The 25065-nt window shown below is 38.1% G+C and overlaps 2 protein-coding genes across 2 annotated transcripts; both read right to left on the reverse strand.

The window, feature by feature from the left end:
• Window positions 1–156: 156 nt before the first annotated feature.
• On the reverse strand, window positions 157–9300 carry prelid1a (PRELI domain containing 1a). The gene is made up of 6 exons (XM_051659053.1): window positions 9176–9300; window positions 8507–8628; window positions 4029–4254; window positions 2458–2571; window positions 1135–1213; window positions 157–1032 (listed from the first exon to the last, which is right to left on the reverse strand). Exons 2-6 carry the CDS (start codon window positions 8596–8598, stop codon window positions 911–913), a joined length of 633 nt encoding a protein of 210 aa, XP_051515013.1. The 5' UTR covers window positions 8599–8628; window positions 9176–9300; the 3' UTR covers window positions 157–910.
• A 5646-nt stretch (window positions 9301–14946) lies between these two features.
• Window positions 14947–22099, reverse strand: npy7r (neuropeptide Y receptor Y7). The gene is made up of 2 exons (XM_051659047.1): window positions 21887–22099; window positions 14947–16377 (listed from the first exon to the last, which is right to left on the reverse strand). Exon 2 carries the CDS (start codon window positions 16371–16373, stop codon window positions 15204–15206), a length of 1170 nt encoding a protein of 389 aa, XP_051515007.1. The 5' UTR covers window positions 16374–16377; window positions 21887–22099; the 3' UTR covers window positions 14947–15203.
• Between the last annotated feature and the right edge of the window lie 2966 nt (window positions 22100–25065).

Here is a 25065-nt window from a genome sequence, read left to right on the forward strand (position 1 = left end):
CTTTTATGATTGGCACATTTTTGCCCATTACCCTGATTTTGTATTGCATGTAAACACCTTTACCGGCATTCTTCCCGGCTCAAGTGTTGTGCACATGTAAGAGATGTAAAAGCATCCAAATGAATTAAAATCACAAATGAGAGATGAAAAAATGCGTCAGATAGAAAATATTTATTAGAGATAACTGTTGATCACAATTATTTAGAGCTATAATACATGTTAAGCTATCTGTTTCTTCAAACAAATGCATTTGTTTCAGTCATTCAACATTTGACATATTTTCTATACAACTTCCAAACTTGTATACGGACGCTGTCATCCACTGCAATCCTTTCCGGCATATTCTCTCGTGTGCCAAAGACTAGGCCGCTCTGCAGAACTCTATAGATACTGTATCAAGTAGGCAATGACTGCTGGAATTGTGGACCCATCAATCGAGATAGAACTTCAATTTGAAGCAACAAATCACATTGCTAAACAAGGCCGATTTCTAAACCTCAGCATGAGTGAATACGAAGATTCATCATGGAAATCGATTAATTAAAATCAGAGAAATTAACATTATTCTAGAAATTAATCTAAAATGCAAACAACATCTCATGTAAACCAGACTCGATAAAGCAGAAAGAGAAGTATGCGGCTGCATTAAATCAAGTTTACTCGAGGGTTTTGGTTTAGAGAGGGAACAGGTGCGATGGATCAGAGCAGGAAATGCATTCGACTTCTGAGGAATCCGGAGATGCACAGTTGTATTTATCAACTTGTGTATCCAAAAGCTCTTTTAAAATTCTCCAACAAACCCCCTCTAACAAATGTGCCCTGTATGATGGAATGGCACAGCCCTTTTCAGCAGAGCTGGGAGAGTCCAGGCACAATGCACAGCTGTGACACGTCCAAACCCGTCTGCTCATCATACATACTGTTTCTTCTGCGCTTGTGAGGCTAAATCTTTTGCTTTCTCTTTGGCGGCGAGTGCAGTCTCACGTGCCTTTACAGTTGCGGTTTCTGCCAGTGTTCTTGTTGGTATTTCACCTGCGGGACAATTAGATCCAGCTCAACAGTGGATGTTTACAACTAAATGAATTAAACCACTAAGCAACCTCTTCATGCTTGAACTCTCGCTGGGCATCTTACCTTGCATCTTGGCCAACACATACTCAAAGCCTTTCATGGTCTTTGTAACGTTGCTCTTAAACCGGGCAAGACCAAATTCCTAAAAATGGAGTAAGATGGAAACCACTTTGAAAAACAATCATTGTTGCCAAGTGTTGTGAAAGTTCAAGTGGCAAAATGTAACTGCAGACTAAACAGCTGCTCGCTATAAACACCACATGCGATGCATGTCGTCACCTACATCAACTTGACAGTCCAGGCTGTAGCATACTATATGATATTTAACATCTTAAAGGGTTAGTTCACCCAAAAATGAAAATTCTCTCATCATTTTCTCACCCTCATGATATACCAGGTGTGTATGACTTTCTCTCTTCCACTGAACACATCTGAAGAAAAATAGAAAAATATCTTAGCTCAGTAGGTCCTTAAAATGCAAGTGGATGGTGATCAGATGTTTGAAGCTCCAAAAAGAACAGACAGTCAGAATAAACATCATCCAAACGACTCTAGCTATTAATGTCTCATAAAGAGAAACGATCGCTTTTGGTGCGAAAAAGATAAATATTTAAGTACTTTTTTTTTTTTACTCTAAATCATGCTTCTGGTCAGGAGCGGTATGCGTGTGTGATGTAATCACGTTGGCACGCGAGTCGCGAGAACTGACGCATGTGACTCACAGCCGGAAGAGCAGCGCTGTTTACAACTGTGTAGGAGGAGAGCTGTACAGAAGCTTTGTTGGTTTTGGTTTAGATCAGCATTTGTTTTTTTTACTCACAATGGTGCGTTTGGGTGCTCATCCTGGATGTCTCAACCAAGTGAAGAACGTGAGATTACGTCTGTAACATGCCAACTTGAATTCATCACACAAGAGACCACGTGAACTCAGCATTCTTGCGATTACGTCACATCGCGCACATACTGCTGCTGACCGATTTATTTTTAAAAAGTACTTATATATTGATCTTTTTCGCACCAAAAGCGATCGTTTCTCTTTATAAGGCATTAATTTAACCGCTTGAGTTGTTTGGATGACGTTTATGCTGACTATCTGTTCTTTTTGGAGCTTCAAATGTCTGATCACCATCCACTTGTATTTTAAGGACCTACTGAGACAAGATATTTTTATATTTTTCTTTAAATGTGTTCTTCTGAAGAAATAAAGTCATACACATCTGGGATATTATGAGGGTGAGTAAATGATGAGAGAATGTTCATTTTTGGGTGAACTATCCCTTTAATGCATTTAAACAGATCACAAACACTGCTGTAAATAAACGTCCTTTGAGGTTATAATTTCATATGAAATGTTTACCATTAAAAAAAAAAATTTAACCCACTGACCTGAATAGCTCTAGAGAGGCCGTATAGGTTGGAGGAGATCCAGGCTTCTCTCTTGATCTCCGTCCAGCTGTTGTTGTCAGCGTTCACTCTGTACACACAGCGCTCTTCAATACTCTACGTGAGAAAACATGGTGCAGATTTTGTTGTTAGCATTTGCCAGTTGTCGCAAATTAAGCAGGAATTTTAGCCATTCCAAGAAATAAACCAAAACACACATTTTAAGTAGCTAAAATAGTACATGTGCCAGCTGGCAAAGCTTTAATACCTGTTGAATGTGTACAATGAATAACTCTTGTATATATTAATATTTATCACTAGAGGACAAGAGGTACAAAATCTAATAAAACAGTCCTCACTGTCAAAACACTAACAGCAAATCCTGATTTATAATTAACTTAATACATTTAAAAATATTAATTAGACTGGCAATCTAGCATGTGTGTATAGCATGAATCCACAAGGAATAGTTCACCCAAAAAACAAAATTTTCTCATCATTTTCTCACCCTTATGTCGTCCCAAACTCGTATGACTTTCTTTCTTCCGCAGAACACAAACAATGATTTTTTTTTAATGGAGATATGATGTCTGTTTGTCCGTACAATGTAAGTGAATGGTGACCCAAATTTTCAAGCTCCGAAAAAAGTCATAAAGGCAGCCTAAAGGTAATCTGAATGACTTAAGTGGTTTAATCCATGTCCTCTGATGCGATCCAATCGGTTTTGGGTGAGAACTCTTTTTTTTTCCATTTGTACATCTCACCTTTGCAGTCTCTTGGCACGACCGTGATTTCCTGCTCTATTACACTTCCTAGAGCTTGACGCACGTGAAGAGCAATAGATGGTGCTAGGAATCAAGCTTAAAGTGTAATCAAGCTTAAAATCATGTGATCATAGTGAAAAAAGGAGTTACATTTTGGTCTGTTCTCACCCAAAATCGATTGGATTGCTTCGAAAGACATGGATTAAACCACTGGAGTCATCTGGAGTACCTTTATGCTGTCTTTATTACTTTTTTGGGAGCTTGAAATTTTGGTCACCATTTACTCGCATTGAATGGAAAAACAGACATTTCTCCATTTAAATATCTTGGTTTGTGTTCTGCTGAAGAAATTAAGTCATACACATCTGGGACAGCATGAGAGTGAGTAAATGATGAGAGAATTTGCATTTTTGAGTGAACTATCCCTTTGATGCATCTGAATATTTACATTTGACTGGTAACTCTCATTATTACTATAATAAAGTAATGAAAATTATTCATTCTGGACACAATGTTTATTTTATCAAAATCACCAGAACAAATTACAGGAGTATGACCATGATTTATTTATACTTTAAATAACTTTTTAATTTAAAATAACAATTTGACCCTTTTTGTTTGCATTTCAGTAATGAAAATTTGAGGGGTAAATGTGCTAAATCGTCATTAAAACAATTTAATGGAAAATATATATATATATATATATATTTTTTCCTATTGATTTTGGGATGAAATAAGAACCAAACATGCTTTATAAAATTCACCCAAACACAGCATGCATTATAGACCGTCATAGAGACTGTGGCCCACCATGACACGTGCGTGCGTGATGTTCCATGTGAGCGTGGTCATGGTCCTGCTTTGAGGATCTACTATTGAGTCCTCAATGATGTAAGCTTTCTGTGCCATATGAGCCGGCAGAAACTTCTCCGCCCAGCGAGGAGCTCTGCTAGTTTTGGTCAAGAGTCGTCTGGAAATGAGATGGTTGTCCGGAGTGACTTCCCGAAATACAATGTCTTCCGTCAAAACATGATTACTGAGGAATAGAATTAGAAAATAACATGATGTGAAATTAAAAAGTTGGATATACAGTTGAAGTCAGAAGTTTACATACACTTAGGTTGAAGTCATTAAAACTCATTTTTTAACCACTCCACAGATTTAATATTAGCAAACTATAGTTTTGGCAAGTCGTTTAGGGCATCTATTTTGTGCATGACACAAGTAATTTTTCCAACAATTGACTATGTCACAATTCCAGTGGTTCAAAGTTTACATACACCAAGTTAAATGTGCCTTTAAGCAGCTTGGAAAATTCCAGAAAAGATGTCAAGCCTTTAGACAATTAGTTTCTGATGGGAGGTGTACTGAATTGAAGGTGTACCTGTGGATGTATTTTAAGGCCTACCTTCAAACTCAGTGCCTCTTTGCTTGACATCATGGGAAAATAAAAAGAAATCAGCAAAGATCTCAGAAAAAAGTTGTGGACCTCCACAAGTCTGGTTCAACCTTGGGAGCACTTTCCAAACGCCTGAAGGTACCACGTTCATCTGTACAAACAATAGTACACAAGTATAAACACCATGGGACCACACAGCCATCATACTGCTCAGCAACACATTCTGTCTCCTAGAGATGAACGTAGTTTGGTGCAAAAAGTGCAAATGAATCCCAAAACAACAGCAAAGGACCTTGTGAAGATGCTGGAGGAAACAGGTAGACAATAATCTATATCCACAGTAAAACGATTCCTATATCGACATAACCTGAAAGGCTGTTCAGCATGGAAGAAGCCACTGCTCCAAAACTGCCATAAAAAAGCCAGATTACAGTTTGAAAGTTTACATGGGGACAAAGTTCTTACTTTTTGGAAATGTCCCCTGGTCTAATGAAACAAAAATTGAACAGTTTGGCCATAATGACCATCATTATGTTTGAAGGAAAAAGGGTGAGGCTTGCAAGCCGAAGATCACCATCCCAGCCGTGAAGCTAAGGGGTGACAGCATCATGTTGTGGGGTTGCTTTGCTGCAGGAGGGACTGGTGCACTTCACAAAATAGATGGCATCATGAGGAAGGAAAATTACGTGGATATATTGAAACAACATTTCAAGACATCAGCCAGGAAGTTGAAGCTCGGTCGCAAATGGGTCTTCCAAATGGACAATGACCACAAGCATACCTTCAAAGTTGTGGCAAAATGGCTTAAGGACAACAAAGTCAAGGTATTGGAGTGGCCATCACAAAGTCCTGACCTCACCTCAATCTGATAGAAAATTTGTGGGCAGAACTGAAAAAGCATGTGCGAGCAAGGAGGCGTACAAACCTGACTCAGTTATACCAGTTCTGTCTGGAGAAATGGGCCAAAATTCCAGAAATTTATTGTGAGAAGTTGTGGAAGGCTACCTAAAACGTTTGACCCAAGTTAAACAATTTAGCAATGCTACCAAATACTAACAAAGTGTGTGTAAACTTCTGACCCACTGGGAATGTGATGAAATAAATAAAAGCTGAAATAAATAATTCTCTCTGCTATAATTCTGACATTTCACATTCTTAAAATAAAGTAGTGATCCTAACTGACCTAAGACAGGGAATGTTTTCTACGATTAAAAGTCAGGAATTGTGAAAAACTGAGTTTAAATGTATTTGGTGTATGTAAACTTCTGACTTCAACTGTAATAATACACACAGTCAGCTTAAACATCAACAACCAAAATGAGATGTTATCTGTTGTCCAGGATTATAAGCAAGCAGAAAACCACGCACCCTGAGGCCGCGTTCATTGTGACTGGGGACTTTAACAAAGCCAATTTTAAATCAATTGCACCAAAATACCACCAACACATCAGTTTCAACACATGAGGGGACCGGGTTTTGGACCACTGCTACTCTCCCTTCCGGGATAGGTACAAATCTCTCCCCCGCCCACCATTTGGCAAATCAGACCACTCTTCCATTCTGCTTCTGCCCGCTTACAGGGAAAAACTCAAACAGGAAGCACCCACCCTCAGAACGATCCAGTCAGATTCTACGCTACAAGACTGTTTTGATCACGCAGACTGTTCCGGTCCACCTCTGATGACTACATCAAGGTGTACGCTGATAGCGTAACGTGTTTCATCAGAAAGTGTGTAGAGGATGTTGTTCCGACCAAAACAATACGGATGTACCCCAACTAGAAGCCATGGACAAATAGCGATGTTCGCGCAGCTCTTGATGCGTGGACCTCCGCTTTTATTTCTGGGAATGCGGAGGAGCATAAACAAGCCAGTTATGCCCTCCGCAAAACTATCAGAGCAGCCAAACGCCAGTACAGGGACAAGATTGAAGGACAGTTTAACACCACCAACTCTAGAAGCATGTGGCAGGGAATTAATATTATCACGGACTTTAAAGGGAATAAAAACTCCGCCATGAACACAGCTGCCTCTCTCCCGGATGAGCTAAATACTTTTTATGCTCGTTTCGAAGGAAATAACACCGCCCTCTCTCACGTCCGAAGCTACAGAGGTTATTTCACTCTCTGTCTCTGTAGTGGATGTAACCCGATCCTTCTGACGGGTTAATATCCGTAAAGCCGCGGGTCCAGATGGCATTCCGGGCCGCGTCATCAGAGTGTGCGCGAACCAACTGGCTGGTGTTTTAACGGACATTCTCAACCTTTCCCTCTCCATGTCTGTGGTCCCCACATGCTTTAAAACACCCACCAATGTGCCTCTATCAAAGCAATCCAAAATGACTTGCTTAAATGCTGGCGTCCTGTTGCTCTGACCCCAATCATCAGCAAATGCTTTGAGAGACTAATCAGAGATTACATCTGCTCTGTGCTGCCTGCCTCACTGGACTCACTGCAGTTTGCATACCCCAACAACCGCTCCACTGATGATGCCATTGCATCTACAATACACACTGCTCTCTCCCACCTGGAAAAAAGGAACACATATGTGAGAATGCTGTTTGTAGACTACAGCTCAGCATTCAACGCCATAGTGCCCTCCAAGCTTTATGTGAAACTCTGGGCTCTGGGCTTAAACAGCTCGCTGTGCAGCTGGATCCTGGACTTCCTGTCAAGCAGATGCCAGGTGGTTAGAATGGGCAGCAACATCTCCTCATCACTGACCCTCAACACTGGAGCCCCACAGGGCTGTGTTCTCAGCCCACTCCTGTATTCTCTGTACACACATGACTGTGTGGCAACACATAGCTCCAATGCCATCATTAAGTTTGCAGATGATACGACAGTGGTAGGTCTGATCACTGACAATGATGAAACGGCCTACAGAGAGGAGGTGCACACTCTGATACGCTGGTGTCAGGAGCACAACCTCTCCCTCAACATCAGCAAGACCAAGGAGCTTGTGGTGGAGTTCAGAAGAAAAGACAGAGAACACAGTCCCATCACCATCATTGGAGCACCGGTGGAGAGAGTCAGCAGCTTCAAGTTCCTTGGTGTCCACATCACTGAGGAACTCACATGGTCCGTCCACACTGAAGCCGTTGTGAAGAAGGCTCATCAGCGCCTCTTCTTCCTGAGACGGCTGAGGAAGTTTGGAATGAACCGCCACATCCTCACACGGTTCTACACCAGCACTGTAGAGAGCATCCTGACTGGCTGCATCACTGCCTGGTACGGCAATAGCACCGCCCACAACCGTAAAGCCCTGCAAAGGGTGGTGCGAACTGCCAGACACATCATCGGAGGTGAGCTTCCCTCCGTCCTGGACATATATACCAGGCGGTGTGTGAAAAAAGCTCGGAGGATCATCAGAGACTCCAGCCAACCAAGCCATGGGCTGCTCTCACTGCTACCATCAGGCAGGCGGTATCGCAGCATCAGGACCCGCACCAGCCGACTTCATGACAGCTTCTTCCCCCAAGCAATCAGACTTTTGAACTCTTGATCTCTCACGGTCGATATACATCAGCACTGCACTTTATTAATCTTATTATCTCACACTGGACTGTCATAAATTATATTCTCTCTTAACAACACACTGGCAACTGACTATCAACCGTCAGCCTGAATGTCAATACAGTACAATACAACCTACTGTACATTTTATATATACTATACTATTTTTACTGTATATTGTATATTATTATTTGTATATTGTGTTGTGTGTAATTATGTGTATATTAGATATGTAAATTGTGTTGTGTAAATCTGATGTTTATTGTAAATTGGTATATGTCTCATCACTGTCACGACTGCTATGTTGCTCGGAACTGCACCCACTACTGCACTTGTGTATATGGTTGTGTGACAATACAAGTAATTTGAACTGACCTGTATGGGTTGGGATATCTCTGCCAGAATGCAAGAAACACTTGGTCCCATGAGCTCTTCAGAAAGCCTGCACAGCTGAAGTATTTCACCATTGTTCCCACTCAACCCACTTGTGCTGAAAACTGCAAATGAGGACAAAGACAGCAATGCTTTCTTAACTAAACATGACACAACGATAAATAACATTTAGATGATAAGACCAGATAAGATGCAGAATAAAAGAGTTCTACTTCCATAAAGCCTCTTAGAACACTCATTTGACGCCCAAAAATGTTGAACAGGTAGGCAACCCAGAAGTTTTTTCTAATTGTGATCCTCAAAAATGATCCTCAAAAAATGTCTATCTAGTCAGTTCAGTAGGTTTGAGACTACCATGCCCAACAATGCTGTCTAGGAAGGCAGCACACTAAGTTTTGACTTTCTGCTACATAGAAATGCTACATAGACAGCTCACGAGTTTTTTTAGACTATAATGAACAAACCATGCTGTCTAGAAATCTGAACTGGAACAGTTTCAGCTGATCAGAGTCATGCAGAAGAGCTGCTCGTGCCGTTTAGCTCAGTGCTAACATGTTTACTGTTTTTCTGAATGAAATATTGCACGAAATAATCTGATTCTATCTGTGCGTGCAGACACTGCAGTAAACAAGGATGTCAAACAGCACTTACCAAAGTAAACAGACTATCGAGCGTCTTATGAGGTGATTTTCTACTCCTACGTCTCGCGCATCGCGATCATTCGTGACGTGTGTCTTGCCTACATGACTGTACGTGACTGAACTGAAGGGAGGAAGTTTATGGTCAGTGACGACACTTCCGGAAGATCATTTACATGACAGCACTGTACAACTGATCTACGTGCAGTTCATCATGACCATCCACACAGGGGTTCTCAAAGGGGGTGGTATCGCCCCCTAGGGGGCGTTCAAAGGATGCCAGGGGGCGCTGAGAGCAAATTAGTAGAGAGGGGTGCGTGATAAATGAAGTACGGGGGCGTTCATCAAAAAATGGTTGAGAACCACTGCACTACAATCTTTAAAGTTAACAAATAGAGTTATTTTGTGCTATAATCAATAGAAAAAAACTGTGAGTTTACCGTAGGCAATGTGTTTTTTTTTTCCCTTTTATTTGTTTATTATTCATAATAAAACTTGTATTTTTAAGTATTAGGCTAATATGTATGCATTTAACCCAAACTCACGTTTGTTGTGTTTTATGCTTCTTTTGATTTGTTCTGCTTCACATACTAAAAACTACTTCATACTAGGACCAGTAGAGGGCAGAAATTGATTACATTTGTTCCAAACTTCTATTAGGTGTTCTACAGGGGGTTTACAAACTTTTCAAACACAAATATGATCACCCCATATATTAAGGAGTCCCTCATATGGGTATCTATCTATCTATCTATCTATCTATCTATCTATCTATCTATCTATCTATCTATCTGTCTGTCTGTCTGTCTTTGTCTGTCTGTCTGTCTGTCTGTCTATCTATCTATTCATGTATAAAGACCCATTTAAGAGAGCAGAACATTGTCACTGTACTAAAGCCAAATAAAATATTATCTGGAAAATATGTACTTCATAATATGTTGACATATTATTATTATTTTACCCATTAATGTAATGTTAGGTGAATCTGAAGAGAAACATTTTCAAATCGATTCTAAATTATTTGTATAGCGTTTTCACAATACATATTGTTCTGAAGCAACTTTACAAAGACATTACAAGCCCCATATAAAGCAGATTTGTTATTTATGTATTACTTTCAATGATCAGTCTTTGAAAATAAGAATAAAAAGTGAAACAATAATGATATCAAATTCAGTAAATGTGTTTAAAGTTATTGCCTTAAGCATATTTAATTAATACCTCATTGTGATGTGTATTTTGTTGGTTCATGTTTTTCATGTCTTTTATTTTGAAATTCTAGTTCCTGTTTCATGTCATGTGGTTCCCTTGTCATGTGATTTCATGTTTCCCTCCATGTTCATGTGTCTTGTTTTCATTGGTTGATTGTCTTGTTATGTTGTTTAGAGTTCTTTGTGTTTATTGGTTATCTTTGTCATGTGTTCTCCCATGTCATGTATTTAACCCTCATGTTTTCCATGGTCTAGTGTCAGGAATTGATGTTTGTTGTTGTAACTTTGGTGGTCAAGCCAAGTTACTGTCATGTTTATGTTTAATTCATGTTTGTAGTTAGGGTTTATGGATTTACACGTTGGAATAAAGTTGCACTTAGGTTCTTTACACTTTCATCATTGCCAGTGCCAGCAGCATCGTTACACTCATGCTAACACATTAATTTTGGCGGCCTAGCAAATATTTTTAAATCCTTTTTTTTTTTCCTCCAATTTTCCATGGACACAGTACAGACCTCAGTTTGAAAACCCCTGCTCTAGTGCAATGTTCAAGCCCTTGTACAACATGCATTTCTTAAGCAATATGTTTTCATGAAAAAAATAAATCAAATAAAACACTCTTCAATCTTGGTTGCTAGTATGTAGACTAATTTAAAAAATAAAAATGTGCACATGGTTTTAGAACAATTCCATAAGAAAATAAAATTTACTGCCCTGAAGAAATAGCTGTCATAAATAGCCGTATTTTAAAATAACCACCCAATGACAACAAAATAAAAAACCCCTCTGGACTGGACACAGTTATATACAAGACAATTAATATAATGGGACCTGTATTATGATGTGCTAATGCTGATTGTTTTCATCCTATGGCTTTTTGAATGTAGAGAGCAGATCTAAAGGTTTGTGCTGCAGCTTTATATATTCTCAAAGGTTTCTTTCTGTCATGCCACTTTTGTAATGCACCAGAAATAAGTGATCACAGTATGAAAAACATTCAGTTGTGCAGTGGCGATGAATAATGCAGCAGGTGCATTGTGGATGTTATTGTTTTGTTTTCATAACCACTTCAGCCAAATGTTAGTGTGAAGCCGGTGACATTTCTGTTTTTTGCTGTCAGGACTTTATCTGCACTATAATAGATCTGTAGCTTTGATAAAGCACAACACAGATAGATTATGGTTTTATTCATGCAATCAGCCTTGCTCTAGTGCATTTTAGTTGTCTGAGATCAGATCAGCACATAAATCTGTAAAACAAGTAATAATAATATGCAATATTTTATTTCACATCTCCAACGCCAGAGCACAAATGTATATGCTATGAAGCACAAAATCATATGATTCTATAGATAGCAAGAAAACACTGCATATAAAATACATTATAGCCTTTATACCAAATACAATCAGTAACATTAAGCAGTTTATTTTATTTACATTATATATATCAGTATATTTACAAAGACATTTTAACCTTTGACAAATCACAAAATCTAATTCATCCCAAGACATCCAGTTTACTTAAATATTTAAACTAACCACCAAACTGGTAATAAGATGAAATATTAAAGCCATTAATTGGTTTACTGTAATCTTTAGATGCACCAGTTATTGATACTATCATGCCAGTCTTTTTCTGCAGTAGAAATTGTATGTATTCTCTGCATATTTTGCAATGATGCCTATAGTTTGATGACTTACAGTACTACAATTGCTGAAATGTGCAGTTATAGTAGGTAATCAGTTGCATTGTGAGATACAGGATCCCACAACCTGGTCTCATAGAATCACATGACTATTCCTACATTTTTGCTAAATGATTTTTACGTGGTTTGTTGTACATATCACAACAGTTTTCTAGTGCAATAAACACTAGAGGCGCTAAAACAACAATGGTTTTTATTTACTTTCATACAAATCACAAACAACAGATTATTAGTCATAAACACGTGACTATGCTATCTCACACAATGCTATCTTATGACCTCAAAACACTCTTACTAATGTGCAGGACTTGCATTCTAACATTTGCATTACATAACCAACTACAGTTGCAATCAAAATTATTCAACCCCCCCAAGACAGTAAGGATTTACAAAGGTAAGCTTTTCTGATGACCCAGAATTTTTAAACTTTACATCTATATCAGTTGAGTGACACATTCAAAGTCATAGTGTGAAAATATAACCTAATATTTGTAAATAGCAGGATTTATTTTTAAAATACAGCCATGTCATAATTATTCAACCCCTATTGCATGTAGCCGTTTGTTAAATATGTAAGGCTACACAAGAATTGTTTTAAAACCAAATTAAGTCATCAATCTGCAATGGCACTTATTTAAGTTTTAAAATGAAAGTTTAGTGTTGTAAGCAAAAATGTATTTCTATGCAAAAAATGCAATTAAATATAAGCTGTCTCAAAAGCTAAGAGGAGATAATTTCATTACACAAGAAAGGTCATGGCTAAAAGTACATTTCCAAGGCACTTCAATTTCCAATAGACAAAGTTGGCAGCATCATTCATACATTTTTTAAATATGATACAACAGCAACCTTCTTGGGGTGTGGAAGAAAGCAAAACTTCACAAAGGGAAATGTTGACTTGAATATTCAAGAAGTAATAGGAAAGAAGTAGGAAAGTCCTGTGGAGTCCTGGAAAAAGGTTTTATAGACGTATGACACTAAATTGAAAATGAGTTTCAGACCCATGGGTCAGCAGTACGTCTGGAGTAAGATGACAAGGTGATGATAAGAACGACACCATTCCCACAGTCAAGTGTGGAGGTGGGTCAGTCCTGTTATGGAGGTGTTTTGCGGCTGCAGGAAACGGCTACCCTGACTACGTGACTGATGCCATGGATTATTTCAGGTATCAGGCCATTTTGGCAAGAAAAATCTGATCCCTTCAGTGTGTAAATTGAAACTCGTGATCACTGGACTTTCCAGCAAGACAATAACACCAAGGATACATCCAAGTTGTCCAAAATCTGGTTCAGGGATAGGTCGTGGAATGTCCTTAAATGGCCCTTTCAGTCCATCATTAAAATCCCTTTGCAAACCTTTGTTGGGATTTCAAGGAAGCAGTGGCAGCACAGAAACCAAAGAATGTCAATGAGCTGGAAGCTTTTGCTCATGAGAAATGTGTAAAAATTCGAATAGAGAGGTGTCCGAAGCTTGAGAACACTAACCTGAAACATTTATTTGCTGTTATTAAGGATAAAGGATGCTCCACAAATGATTGACTTTGGGGGTTGAATATTTTTGACATGACATTTGTGAGAGAATTAATTATTTTTTATTTTAAAATTTGGGTAAACTTAACTCTTTGTACTCAAAATCACTCAAATGTGTATTAAAAACGTACTTTGACTGTTACTGAGGTTTTAGTTGATGTGTTTTAATTCACATCACCAGAATGTATTGCTGGTCAGGGGGGTTGAATAATTTCGATTGCAACTGTACATTCACAAGCTTGCAACGGGAACGACAGGGCTATGTGTCCAGAAGAACTCATGAGTTGCATGTGAGCCAAAAGTGTCCTAGAAGAACCACAAAATGATGTCAACATTTGCATTTTTCATCTCACATTTGCTTTTACGACATTATAAGCTAGGTTTAGGGTAGCAAGGTTGGTTTTGTTGATTTAAAACTTGATAACTTGATTAATCTAAAATCCCTCATCCGTTTGGGAGAGCATTTAACTCGTTTATAGCATCACACAGCGGACCTTGTAACTGCTGCGATACATATAGTAAACCACACAATGTAATTTTGCAAACTCAAATTATGTGCCACAGTCACATCATTTTCATGAGATTTTAATGAGGCTGGGATCCCACACAGTTTGAACAGTTGTATACTCAGGGTTGGGGAGTAACGGAATACATGTAACAGGATTACATATTTAAAATACAAAATATAAGTAACTGTATTCCACTACAGTTACAATTTAAATAATTGGTAATTAGAATAGTTACATTCAAAAAGTATTTTGATAACTGAAGAGATTACTTTGCATTTTATTGTCATTAGTTTCATTTAATATTTAGTCCTTTCAGATGGAAAACATTTATACATATAAATGATCATTTGAACAGTGGTGAAACACTTTCTTATGATGCGTTACATTCATACGAGCAGACAGAGAAGTAAGTTTGAAGTAAGTTTGGAACAAAAGAAACAGAAATATACCTTGTGTAAATTGTCAGCTTTACGCTAAGCTAAAATGCTATTTCTACCATTTTACATGCACGTTACCAGACACGATCATATTTTTTTTATCAGGAAAATTCACGTTGGATTATAATTTATTTTTTCTAGTAAGATCTTTGATATTAGGGCAAAAATCTTATTCTTGATAATGATTTTTGTATTGTTTTCCTGTAAAAATATCTAAAAATCCTTAAAACAAGATCAATTTGATTTATCTTGTTTTAGAAACAACACTGCATAAGATATTTAGGTTTTTCAGAGAATGTATTTTAAACATGTGTATTTTGTCTTACTGTACTGGCAGAGTTTTTATAGTCAAAACAAGTGAAAAAATCTACCAGTGCTGAAGAAGTAATCCAAAGTATTTAGAATACGTTACTGACCTTGAGTAATCTAATGGAATACGTTACAAATGACATTTTACAGCATGTACTCTGTAATCTGTAGTGGAATACATTTCAAAAGTAACACTCCCAACCCTGTGTATACTGCCCTGTAATAGGTCATCTGGGTCATCAGTATATAGAAAATTTGCATACTATGCAAAGTATACATAATATTCACAGCAGAATTAGTCAAAGTAGTAGCTATTCTCAACACAGCCCTAGTCTTTGTGATCAGACTGCAGTTGCAGGTTGACCATCATTGTGCCCATTCACAATCATCCCTCGCAACGATCGAGTTCTGAAGGACCCATCAGGATAGATACTGTCTGGTTTGTGTTCACAGCGGAAGAACATGAGAAAACCATTCCTGTAGTTCTGGTTCATCCAACCATACAGCAACGGATTGACAAAGGTTGAGCACATTGCCACGATGTGAAAAAAGGTATAGATGAGTTTGTACTCTTTGAACTTCAGAACCAAGTCGAGATCACTAGCCAGCTGAAACACGTGAAAGGGAAGCCAGCAGACAGCAAAGACCACGACTACCAGCACCAACATCTTTGTGGTCTTTTTGCGACGCATGATACCATCATTGCGGTTGGAAGGGCTGACGTGGTTCTTCAGTTTAATCCAGATACACACATAAGCATAGCTGATGATCGCCAATGGTACCATGTACTGCAATAGAAGCATTGATAGACTATAGATGACTGCATCACGATTGGTTCCATTGGGCCATTTCTCGGAGCAAACTGCGATCCGTAAGTCAATGTATGGGATCTCCTCGTAGCGATATTCCCGGAAAATAGCCAATGGGCTGGCTAGTACGGCAGCGAATGTCCAAATCAGGCCGATGATGATAAAACTAGTGCATCTGTTGAGGCGTTGGCCAAGATGGAAGACGATACACCTATAGCGCTCTAGAGCAATGACGGTTAGAGTAAGAATGGACACGTGGATGCTCAGAGCTTGGCTGTAAGGCACCATATGACACATTATGGCACCAAACTTCCATTCGTCCCACAATGTGTATACAAGCGTGAAAGGCAAGCACACTGTGTCCACCATTAAGTCGGCCAAAGCGAGATTAGCAATGAAGTAGTTGGTGACCGTACGCATGTTTCTGTACAGAATGATCATGTAAATGACCAAGGTGTTGCCCAAAAATCCTAGTAGGATTATTAGCGAGTATGCTAATATAAGAGAAATCTGAACACTCAGGTGCTTGGTGATGTCATCCACAAAGGTGGGTTTGTAAGGATTGCTGTCATTGACCAAGATGCCTTCGTGCCAGATGGTCTCTTCATCGCCATCATGGACCATGTCTTCCATTTCGTTGGCTGTATCTGTTTGGCCCATATTAAACTTGGTTCCTTCATTCAGTCCAAGGACATACAGCATGAACCTGTTAAAAAGAAGAAAAAATGTTCAATTCAATAAAATATTAATGTAATTGCTTAATGAGTCTACAAAAGGAACCAAATCTTCTCCATCTGCAGATGAAAGCCATTCACACATCTGCCCATAGTGAGATATTCTTATTATCGTAATTCTTTTGTCTGTATTCTACCTATTAAAAAAAGAAAATTATACACCCATCATTACAGTAGTATCAAAATCATTGTAAATTACAATAACAGAGTGTAATCAGTGCGCATTAGCACCATGACTGCAAAATGTAAACATGACAAATTACACATTCTCTACTGCATATACATTAATTAAATCATCATTGAGTTGTCAAAACAACATATTTTACTGATCTCATGTGAATTCTACTCATAGAATGAGGAATGAAGTCATTGATGATACATTTTAATGTCACATGAGTTAAGATTTAACATGTAGTCTTGCGCATCCTTATATTTAAATATACCTCTAAACGCCTCCCCCAGTGGCATAGCCGGTGTCTGAATGTTCACAAACAATATACGGTTGCTCAACTGTTTCAAACTTCTTTTTGGCTCTGAGTGAAGAACGAGAAGGATGTAGAACTTTTCTGTGAGTAAACTCTCTGTGAGTAAACCGTGGTGGCCTTTAGTGTTGAGTTTACAGTTGTAATATAAATTTAGCTTCACAAACAGATTCACTCGGATTCAGACTCGGCTGTTATGGACTTGAGGTCTTGAGACCAACTTGGCCTCCTTTGGACTCAGACTTGACTTAAACTTGATTTGTTAAATACCAAGTCCCAGTTGTGAGAAACCCCAAGAAAACCCTTAGCTATAGTAGTAAGTGTAGTGTTACTAAGAGTTTTCTTAACTTAAGGGTTTCTTTGTCTTGTCTCAGACTCGACTAAGATGGACTCGGACCCAACACTAGTATTTAGACACTTAAAACACACTTGATAGTGTATGGATTTCATTTCACTAGAAAACAAAATATCAAACCAAGTGGCATCTGCAAACAAATGATGCTAGAGCTTTTCTCAGAATATTACTTCTCTGAGTCATTTCTGCAATTACTTTTAATTAACTGGTGTCAAGGTGATTTTTAGAGGATGTATAAAGTCACTTCCTGTCCTGTTCCTCTACAGAAAATTCACACAGGTGTCCTAGACGAGTAACCACAGGTGTAGTTCATCAAACTAACTATGGACATGTTCTACTAAGGTTTGACAACTAGAAAGTGTCAGAATACTTTTTGTCTTTATTCTGAACACTTTATCTGTTTAAACATTTAACTTGTTAAATTAACATGTTTTGCTTGAAAAGTTACTTTGATATTTTGTTATCTACTACTGCAAGGATGTTCATAAATTTTTATGTGTGGCTGAAGTATCCAAATACTTTTTTGCGCCATTATATGTGATAATAAGCTAGAAAATATATTATAACATATCTATATTAATTTTTATTCTGTTCTAAATCCATTTTTGAGAAAATATCTTTGACAGAATGAAACGTGACTGTATAAATAGGGAAGGAAATCTTTTAAAACCAACACCAATTCTCTTTGATACACTCAATTGTCCACATTTGCTCAATTATTTATGAATGTCAGGGATCTCATTCTCAGCATGGTAACTTTCTTAGACAATATCTGAATTATGTCTTCTATCTGGTGTGCTCAACTGGAGTGGAAGTGAGCAATGTTCAGACTGCACATCCTCTGGATGAAGCATGCACATCTAATGAAATATGTAGCATGAGCATATTTTTCAGCAACTACTGAAAAAGGTATATTTTAGAGTTGCTTACTAAGGTAAGGATTACTATTACTGTTGCTCAAACGGGCAAAAAAAGAAAAAAAGAAAAAAAGAAAAAAACCCTGAAGGAGGGACCTGAGCCATATCTTGTGACCAGATTATCATAGAGACTTGGGGTGGTTTTCTTTTCAGCCAGCTAGAACACCCTGTCAGCTACCTAACAATGCCTTAGTGACTACCTAGAACACCCTAGCATTGTGCCAACGAGTTTGGCACAGGCAAGTACCACTTACTTTTCTTACAGAAAATGTAAAAATCTAGTATAATTTACAAAACAAAAAAAGTGCACAACTACAAGGCATGTGCCATAACACAGCATCAAATATTGATGGTTGGATATTCTCTTAATGTTTTCATTAAACTGAAAATGAACCTTAATATAACTGCATTTATCTTCAGCTTAGATTACATTTTTCAGTGTTTACACAAACACAGCCTTCTTCATTATTTGTTGCCATGTTCAATTACAGTTATTATTTAAAAACGCCCATCATAATACCCATTTAATGCTTGACTATCATCATAAGGTTGCTCCTGGAATAGGGGCCTGGGTAGCTCAGTGGTAAAATACGCTGGCTACCACCCCTGGAGTTGGCTAGTTTGCTAGTTTGAATCCCAGGGCATGCTGAGTGACTCCAGCCAGGTCTCCTAAGCAACAAAATTGGCCCAGTTGCTAGGGAGGGTAGAGTCACATGGGGTAACCTCCTTGTGGTTGCTATAATGTGGTTCATTCTCGGTGGGGTGCGTGGTGAGTTGAGTGTGGTTGCCGCGGTGGATGGCGCGAAGCCTCCACACGCACTATGTCTCCATGGCAACAAGCCACGTGATAAGATGCGCAGGTTGATGGTCTCAGACATGGAGGCAACTGGGATTTGTCCTCCGCCACCCGGACTGAGGTGAATCAGCACTTTAAAAAAAAGCACATTGGGAATTGGGCATTCAAAAAAAAAAAAAAAAAAAAAGCAAGGCCTGCCCATATGAGATGGATAGAACTTCATTAAAATCCAATTCACAGGCAATGCAAAGCCAGTTTTTGGCTCATGAGCACATTTAGAAGTGACTATATTGCCATTTAAGCTGATTATATGACATGAACTCTGTGGATGGCTTTTTCGCCCAAGGGGAAAGGAAAATTGCCAATAAAGAGCCTGGCATCTTGGGTCATTTACAGTCTGAAAACATAAACACACTAATGCGGGCTTCCCTCCACCAGAGATGACTCAGATTTTGCAGGACACAATCTTTCAGGGTGCATTGAATTAAAAAAGGTAAACCAGGTTGTAGCATTGTTTTTATCCAAAGGGTATATTTCTATCATTCCTTGGGAAATGTATTTCCTCCATTTGTTGCTAAGCACCATAAACCTAACAAACGCACTATACACAAGCAGCTAGAAGTACAGTGTGTACTTGAATAGTGCGACTGATTTTCAGCCACACTAATAGATGTTTTATTCTTGCCTGGCTTTAGTGTTTGGTAATATAAGCATTATGGTATCACTCCCAAGGGTTTTATTCTTTAATCTCACCATGAAAAGTCATTCGCACCTCATTTTACTTCCATATTGTGACATCTTTCCAAATGAAACAGGATATTGTAAAAAATTTAGGACAGGACTGTTTTATCCAATGGGAATTGATTGGATCACAACAAGTTGGGGTTCCAAAACAGAATGGAGCCAGCTTGACTTTTCCAAAACAATGCCTAAATAGCTATTTGGCTATTAGTTAACATTAACCAGCCCACATGAACTTGGTGACGTCAACCGAAAGGGAACGTTGTTTCAGACACAGAGGCAGAGCAAGTTCATTAGATTAAAGGTGCACTCAGTAATTTTTTCATATTTAAAAAGTTTGACTCCTAAAGAAATCAATTGTAATTTTGAAACCTATATATAAAATCATGACCATTCACACAAGATGAAGACTAAAAACTTATTCTACATGGAGAGGGTCCCCTCATGGGGGCTGCCATGTAAGAATCACATGACCATCCAAATACTACTCGCTTGATCTCAGTAATGGCCCTGTTAATGGACACTTTCACTCATGAATTAAATTAAATGTGGCTGACTGTGAATAGTGAATTTCTACAATGGCAACAGTAACTAAAAAGATTGCGTTTGAATGATGCTGCATCCACACTGCAAGGTGTCACTGTAATTTTTCTTGGAAATAACATGCACTGATGAATCGCGCACGATAAGACCAGGTGCGCGTACTGAGAAATTAAGTGTCAATTTTGATTTTATGTTGATCTTAAAAGAGGCCAAATGTCAAAAGAGGACACAGTTGGTATACTTAGGATGCACTATCTGTTCATGTCCTCATCCGTACATTCACGACTTTTTGAGAATGACCTCCAGAGACACGTGCATGGATAAGAGAAGCACCATTCATCAAAAGGTCATATCCCTTAAGACAGATGACCTTTTCTTTCCAATGTGCCCATTGCTTTTGACAAAAGTTATTGACTTGAATATAAAGTCCAATCACTTGTTTCTAACAGTTCAAAACGAGAAATAAGACTTCGTTTCAAGAGCAATAAGAACATCTCTATCTTTCCGCATAGATTGATGATTCTTTCTAGTGTGTTCTAGAAGGCATTCTGTGTTTCTAATAATAGAAAAGCCTTAAATTAATGAGGAACAAGCTGGAATCTGGCATCCTCAGATGAAAACAAATGGGGGAAAAACACATTTAGTCCAAAATTGCCTAGGCTTTTTTTGTTCACTGCTCTCTCTCTCTCTCTGTGTGTGTGTGTGTGTGTGTGTGTGTGTGTGTGTGTGTGTGTGAAGGGGAATCAGCATGTACATAAGGTCTGTTGATTGCCTGCCTTAAATGATACAGTTTTTCTGGCATTATGATATTCTGCTCAGTGATGCACCTCCTAATCAAAAGTCTTGAATGCACCATTAATGATGAGCTAAATCATTAAGTATATTATTCATCAGTGTAAATCTGCATACAAGGTTCTCCTGCAACAGATGTAAACATCTGTTCTGTAAATGTATCACCAATCAGAATTAAAATCAGAATTGGTGGATATAAAATAATAAATAAGCAATATAATCAGAGATAGGTAAAATCAGCTAATTAAAATAATGAACATACTGTATATCATAATAGTAATGCATAAGAAAGTTCTCAGCAACCACATCCTAAAAGAATCCAATTAGAATTTCAATCAATCTTAATTTGGAAGTAATCCTAAAGAATCCCAAATGGGCTATTTTTATTACCAATAAGATCCAAAAAAATGAATCTTTCAGGATTTTAAAACTCCTATAGAGCTCCTCTCCTATAGCTTTCCTTTCACTGTCCAGTAGCAAGACATTATTCCAATACAGCTGGTTCTGATAAACATGACACGATATCCAATAGGTCTATACAATCAAATAATAATAATAAATAAAAATAAATAAATATAAAATCAAATGGGGTCTTATTTAATTCTTTGAGCATTATTATTTTATCTCATTAGGAAGGGTTACAAATTATGAAATAAATTCCAAAAGGAATCCTGTACAAAATCATTTAAGATTTTTCGAAGTTTCGTAACCAAATAGCCTAATCAATAACGAGAATAATCGATAACGACAATCAATTTCAAACACCTGCCACGTGTCATCATTTATTGAAAATCCATATTTCGCGATCATTTGGAATATTCTTAATCGTTTAAAGTCTGCAAACAATCTACTCACGTTATTTCGGCTTTTTTATCCTCATATTAAAGGGGGTGATAGCGCTGCGCGCGCTGTGAAGTTCTCGTATCCGCGATGCATGAGACAGGTTCACGCTTTTGTTCCTGTAGGATCAGCTTCATCCTTCCTGAGATGCAAAAACACACACGCACTTGTGCATTGCGCACTAAATGCATATCCGTAGTAAAATAATAATAATAAAAAAGATATGCACTTGCCTTTTTTAAAGCTGACCAACAGTCATCATATGAAGGTAACTGAACTTCAGGTGCATGAGTGGTTTTGCTCTGTGCATGCATGCATGGTGTGGGAGGAACCTCTCCAGTGGAAGCTTCTGTCCATTCAGTTTGACGCTTTTCAATAATGCACACTGAGTAAATCAAATGAGAGATGATTGATAATGCAATGGGACTTATGACAGTTAAATTGGGGTGGCATGCGTAACTCCATTTCACTAATGCATGACATTCATAGCGAGCTTCTAATTGTAACATCCTCCTTCGAAGACAAAGTTTTGTACATACCTTAAGACCTTATTAGTATCACATTCACATCATATATTGGTCATACTGTTATACTGCAGTAAGCAACGACTGTGATTTCCAGAATTACGTGTATCACCAGAGCTTAATAGAACTTTGTTATTGAAGGGAATGTGCAAATGCAAAATCAGCACGTTTCTATCACCCTGTGGCAGCCCTTAAAACAGATTTACCGGTCGATGAGTCAGGTGCTTATTTCTGCACAGGTTCTGACCTGCTCACAGAGGTTTATCTTACATGCATCTGAGACGTTGTTAAACAGATAAGCAACCAGAAGTCTGTTACAACTGCATATGACTGTGAGGAGCATTTGCTGATCTGAAATGACATTGAGTGCCCATGAGATCTGAAGATCAGCATTACAGGACAGTTTTTTCTTTTCAAAGCTACATCTGCTTTCTAAAGTGTATGTAAAATGCAAATTTTGCAAATATAGGCCCAAACCCAAAATGAATGTCCAAAATTACAAATGAACAATCATGATAATACTATTCTTTAGTTTTTTTCTGAGGCACACAACACAATAGCTATGTAAAAGTGTTTTCCCACAAATTTAGGATCTCTGCCTGGCTGCTTAAACTGATGTTCTTGGATCTGTAGTCTGCAGTGCCGTAAAAGTTTTGGAATGTATATGTGTTCATCCCACATACCCTCACTTTTCAAAATTGTTCCTACGCCCCTGCGTCCAGGGCATCTGTAAGTTAGCATGGGTTGTAACAAAGTGTCTTTCAAGGTAAGTCAATCCACTCAGCAGCCTTTTTTGGATCGCTCCCGGGCAGCTATTTTCTATAGATACAAGCGGCATAAAAGTACAGCTCCTACCTACTTGAATGGGAAAAAGACTGAAATCTTCAAACAGTTGGTCAAGATCACAATCAAAGAACCTGTTTAAAATCCACAGTTAAATCTGGCAACAGTGGTATCATACATTGTGTTTCTTTAGCTCAGGTCACAAAAAAAAAACATAATATTTCAGGCTGGACCAGCTACTATGTATTCGCATTCTTGAATTAACTAACAGGCGATGTCTGTTTCTAAAAGGCGATTGGCTTTTTACCTTTTGTACATGCGCCATATTGGGCGTTCAGATTTCTCTCATTAATTTTTAATATTAGTGGTCCGTCTTGGGCTAAACAGTCTTTGGCTATAATCAGTAGGCACAAACATACAGGACTGTTTCATATGTCATCCCTGCATAAATAAAAAAAAACAAAACTAAACAAAAAAAAACATCTAAAACGCAGCCAAGATTGTATGCTGATTTTAGCTGGTTTAGTTTGATGAAGCTGGTTTTCCTGCCTGGCCAAGCTGGTTTTAGCAGGTTTTAACTGGTCTCCCAGCCTGGCCATGTGCTCAGCTGGTTTATCTGGTCAGCTGGATAGTCTCCAAGTCTAACCAGCTAACAAGTGCCCAAAACACCTCTAAAACCAGCAAATAGACCCAGGGCCGTAGCTAGTGGGGTGAAAGGTGATAACGATTCTAGGGGTCCAAAGGTCCAGGGGGCCCCACAACAGATTCTGAACTGTAAGGGGCCCAGAGCAAAAAACAGTCAGGAGGCCGAGGTTACCTTGTTACGGCCCTGAATGGACCATCCACACCAGGCTCCAAGACTAGTGAAGACTATCATACCATCTTAGGCTGGTATAAAATGTTGGTGGAAGATTTTTTTCAGCAGGGATATAATGGAATTCCATATGTAAACAAAATTATAATTTTGTGTAAGAGCCTATAGCGTATCACCTATTTATTCATTATGTAACAATGAAATTGGATATCAACATGGAAAATTGATATGTACAAAAATATATTTTTCTTTGGAAGAAGAATCCCAGGTAGCAAACGTACATCTCCGAGATGTCTGTTTTAGATATTTTCATCTGGAAAGCATCACAATCTAATTAATTTATGTTAATCATCTTAAAAAGAGCAGATTTACAAACATTCCAATTCATAAATGTTGAGACATCTGCTGAATGTCTTATTGACATCTGAGACATACTTATCAACATACGTCTTATTGACATATTGCAGATGAGCAAACATTCTAATTAACATCTGTTAAACATCTTAAAAAGATCAGATTTACATACATTCTTAATCATAAACGTCTCAAAGACATCTGCTGAATTTCTTATTGACATAGGAGAGGAAACATCTTATAGACGTACTGCAAATGAGCAAATAATAGGTCTTCCAGATGTAAACACACACACATACACACACACACACACACACACACACACACACACACACACATGCATGTTGGTGCAGCTATCATTATGAGGACTCTCTATAGACATAATGATTTTTATACTGTACAAACTATAGATTCTATCCCCTAACCCTAACCCTACCCCTAAACCTAACCCTCACAAAAAACTTTCTGCATTTTTACATTTTCAATAAAACATTGTTTAGTATGTTTTTTAAGCAATTTAAATTATGGGGACACTAGAAATGTCCTCATAAACCACATTTATAGCATAAAACCCTTGTAATTACCAGTTTATAACCTATAAAAAGTCCTCATAAACCACTTAAACCTGCCCACACAATAGACGTCTGTGTTAGACTGTTTTGTATGCATTTATCGTTCTGTCTCTTCATCCATATGTTTCTATTTAATCATATGTTCAT

This window comes from Myxocyprinus asiaticus, chromosome 27 (assembly GCF_019703515.2).
Source record: "Myxocyprinus asiaticus isolate MX2 ecotype Aquarium Trade chromosome 27, UBuf_Myxa_2, whole genome shotgun sequence".
Classification (NCBI taxonomy): Eukaryota; Metazoa; Chordata; class Actinopteri; order Cypriniformes; family Catostomidae; genus Myxocyprinus; species Myxocyprinus asiaticus.